The sequence below is a fragment of the Poecile atricapillus genome, chromosome 2, assembly GCF_030490865.1.
Source record: "Poecile atricapillus isolate bPoeAtr1 chromosome 2, bPoeAtr1.hap1, whole genome shotgun sequence".
Taxonomy (NCBI): Eukaryota; Metazoa; Chordata; class Aves; order Passeriformes; family Paridae; genus Poecile; species Poecile atricapillus.
This window is the reverse complement of record NC_081250.1, coordinates 31373337-31377049: the sequence shown is the minus strand read 5'-3', so window position 1 is coordinate 31377049 and position 3713 is coordinate 31373337. Positions and strand designations below refer to the sequence as shown.

Below are 3713 nucleotides of genomic sequence, written 5' to 3'. Positions count from 1 at the left end.
GGGGAGCAAAGCGCTCACCTTGGAGGGGGACGAGGCGGGGGAAGCCAGCCCCTGATTATGCCGGTGCCGCCCGGGTGGACTCCGCCTGTGCAACCCCACCGCCAAGAATCACGCCTGAAACCGCGGTGGGCCAGGGCGAGAAGCGGGGGAACGACAGGCAGCAGTGGCCTAAAGTGTTTCCTCCCTTGCCGGGACAACGGGAGAAGAAGGACTGAAGAGAAGGGATCGGGATGGGGGAAAGGGGGGGGGCTAGTGGAGAAACGAGATGCTACCGCTCTCGCCAGTCCGTGCCGATAATCATAGTAAGACCAAGATGCTGCTGCTGCTGATATAAATATTCAAATATAAACCGCTCCGCGGGAAAAAAAAAAAAAAACCCACCCAAACCCAACTGTTGTCAAATTACGCACACGGGGTGTGGGGTGATGGAAAGGGGCGGCCGGGACGGAGTAGCCCGAGCCGGGGTGAGCGGTCCCTGCGGAGCGGGAGCTCAGCTCGCCGACGTGAGTGCGTGAGGTCATCAGCGGCGGCGGGGCTCGACGGCCGGGCTCCAGGGCGCTGCTGACTTCACGCACTCACGTCGGAGAGCGAGGCGGCGGTGCCGGGGATTGGCTGGCCGTGGCTCAGCGGCACTTCAAAGCCGGCGAGGGAGCTACAATTGTGGTGGAATGGGCGGAACTGATCATTGTATTGCACACCTCTAAAAAAAACACTGCCTCTGATTTATCAATATAAAAAAGATCCTCTGAGAGGAGGGCACTTTTGTGTGATGGCAACTTCACTTCTAGGGGTGAGTCTAAGGATTTTTTTCTCTTGCTGGTTTAATTGGTTTCTTTTTATTGTCGATTGGAGGGGGTTAAAATAACCCCTGTCTTGACCGGGGCTATCAGTCTCCTCTATTCAGCCTGGGTTTTTTTTTTTCTTTTTCCTTTTTTTTTTTTTTTTTTTTTTTAGCTTAAGTACAAGTGAATTTAGGAGAAAAGAAAGAGTGAGAGGGGGAAAAGGGGGCAGAGTCACTTTTCAGTGAGCAAGAAAAGGTTTTAAGGGCATTTGTAGAAACAACCTACAGCGCCTGGGCTGTGCTGTTCCTGTGCCCCCGAAGAAGTGGCTTTTCTTCTTTACATGTGACTGCTGGAAGAAAAAAAACAACAAACAAACAAAAAAAACCCCCAAACCCAGCACTATCGGGTTTTTTGTGTGCAATTTTTAAAAAAATTTGCAACAGATTGTGGTTTTTTATTTCCCTTTAAAATAACACAACCCACCGTGTCTAGCAGGTACGTTCAGCTCGTGTATGCATACATATTTACATATGTTAAATTTATATATGTGTTTCATTATCGTTTCTACGTAAATTAGGCTGCTTTAAAGGAAGCTAAAAAAAAAAAAAAAGAAAAAGAAAAGAAAGAAAAAAAAAGTAGTAATTTGATAGTCCTGCGATTCTATATTTAAGAAAACAGCCTTGCTGGCCTGAGGGACGGGGACCGGCCACGTCCCGAGGAAAGGGAGCAGGCTGAAATATAGCTGCCTCCGTGCCGGGGGCATCTTTACAGCTACGGTAACAGACGCAACTTTTTTCCCCCTCTCGTTTTTTCTCCCCCTTTTTTAACCCTTCCTGAGCTCCTTCGGGGGAGGGGAGTTGGATGGTGAAAAAAAAGCCCCGGAAGGCGTTTGGAGGCAGAACCGCTGTGCCGACCCCAGAGAAGGGATCCTCCCGCGGGAGTCGCGAAACTTTGCGCCCGGGGCCGGGCGGCGGAGCGGAGCGGGGCCGGGCGGCGGAGCGGTGTCGGGCGCGGAACGCGGGGCGCGGGGTGGCGGCGCGGGGCCGCTCCATCCCTGACGCCGGCGGGACGGCCCTCTCCCCTCTGTGCCCGCAGGAGGAACCGCGGGTAGGCTCCACGCCGCTGGCCATGCTCGCCGCGACCTGCAACAAGATCGGCAGCCCCAGCCCCTCGCCGTCCGCCCTTTCGGACAGCACGTCCTCCTTCGGCAAAGGCTTCCACCCCTGGAAACGCTCCTCCTCCTCAGCCTCGGCGGGCAGCTGCGGCGCCGTGGGCTCCGGCCTCCCGGGCTTCGGCGTGGCGGGCGCGGCGCGGAACGGCTCCTCGGCGGCGGCGGCGGCGGCGGCAGCGGCGGCGGCCGCCCTCGTCTCGGACTCCTTCAGCTGCGGCGGCTCGCCGGGCTCCAGCGCCTTCTCCCTCACCTCCAGCAGCGCGGCGGCCGCCAGCTCGCCCTTCGCCAACGACTACTCCGTCTTCCAGGCTCCGGGCAGCGCCGGTGGCGGCGGCGGCGGCGGAGGCGGCGGCGGTGGGGCGGCAGGACAGGAGGCGGCGGCGCACCAGCCCGTCTTCATCTCCAAGGTGCACACGTCGGTGGAGGGGCTGCAGGGCATCTACCCGCGGGTGGGCATGGCGCATCCCTACGAGTCCTGGTTTAAGCCCTCGCACCCGGGGCTCGGCGCCGGCGAGGTAGGCTCAGCGGGCGCCTCCAGCTGGTGGGACGTGGGCGCCGGCTGGATCGACGTGCAGAGCCCCAACGGTGCGGCCGCGCTGCCCGGCTCGCTGCATCCGGCGGCCGGCGGACTCCAGACCTCGCTCCACTCGCCACTGGGCGGCTACAACTCGGATTACTCGGGCCTGGGCCACTCGGCCTTCAGCAGCGGCGCCTCCTCGCACCTCCTCAGCCCCGCCGGGCAGCATCTCATGGACGGATTTAAGCCGGTGCTGCCCGGCTCCTACCCGGACTCGGCCCCCTCGCCGCTGGCCGGCGCCGGGGGCTCCATGCTGGGCGGCGGCCCCGCCGCGCCGCTGGCCGCCTCTCCGCGCTCCTCCGCCCGCCGCTACTCGGGCCGCGCCACCTGCGACTGCCCCAACTGCCAGGAGGCCGAGCGGCTGGGGCCGGCGGGGGCCAGCCTGCGCCGCAAGGGGCTGCACAGCTGCCACATCCCCGGCTGCGGCAAGGTCTACGGCAAGACCTCGCACCTGAAGGCGCACCTGCGCTGGCACACGGGCGAGCGGCCCTTCGTCTGCAACTGGCTCTTCTGCGGCAAGCGCTTCACCCGCTCCGACGAGCTGCAGCGGCACCTGCGGACCCACACGGGCGAGAAGCGCTTCGCCTGCCCCGTCTGCAACAAGCGCTTCATGCGCAGCGACCACCTCAGCAAGCACGTCAAGACCCACAGCGGCCCCGGAGGCGCCGGGGGCCCCGGCGGCGGCGGCCCCGGCGGCGGCCCCGGCCCCGGCGGCAAGAAGGGCAGCGACACCGACAGCGAGCACAGCGCGGCCGGCAGCCCGCCCTGCCACTCCCCGGAGCTGCTGCCGCCCCCCGAGCCCGGCCACCGCAACGGCCTAGAGTGACCGGCGGAGGCGCGGGGCCGTCGCGCCCCCCAGTCCCGCCGCCCTCCCGGTCGCGCAGCCCCCCGAGCGCGCAGCCCTGCGGCGGGGACGCGGACGCACGTAAGTAGCTGGCACGGCTCCGCAAGGACAGCGCTCAGCCCCGCGGCCGCTCCGCTGCCCTCCCGGAGCCCCGCACGGGGCCGGCCGTACGGCCGGGCCGCGCAACCCCCGCGACGGGGGCAGGGGAGCGGCTCGGCAAGGGCGGAGAGCCGCGACCCCCCGTGGGGCGGCCCCGCCGCCGCCTCCTTTCCCCTTCGCCTTGAGACCCCCCGCCTCGTGTTGCTTTTAGAGCGGAAAAAACACCCATGTCCCCTCTGG

The 3713-nt window shown here is 64.1% G+C and overlaps 1 protein-coding gene across 1 annotated transcript; it reads left to right on the top strand.

Annotated features, from left to right (window-relative positions):
• The first annotated feature begins 567 nt into the window (after positions 1-567).
• SP8 (Sp8 transcription factor) lies at positions 568-3356 on the top strand. The gene is made up of 2 exons (XM_058832384.1): positions 568-790; positions 1878-3356. Exons 1-2 carry the CDS (start codon positions 770-772, stop codon positions 3354-3356), a joined length of 1500 nt encoding a protein of 499 aa, XP_058688367.1. The 5' UTR covers positions 568-769.
• The last annotated feature ends 357 nt before the right edge of the window (positions 3357-3713 follow it).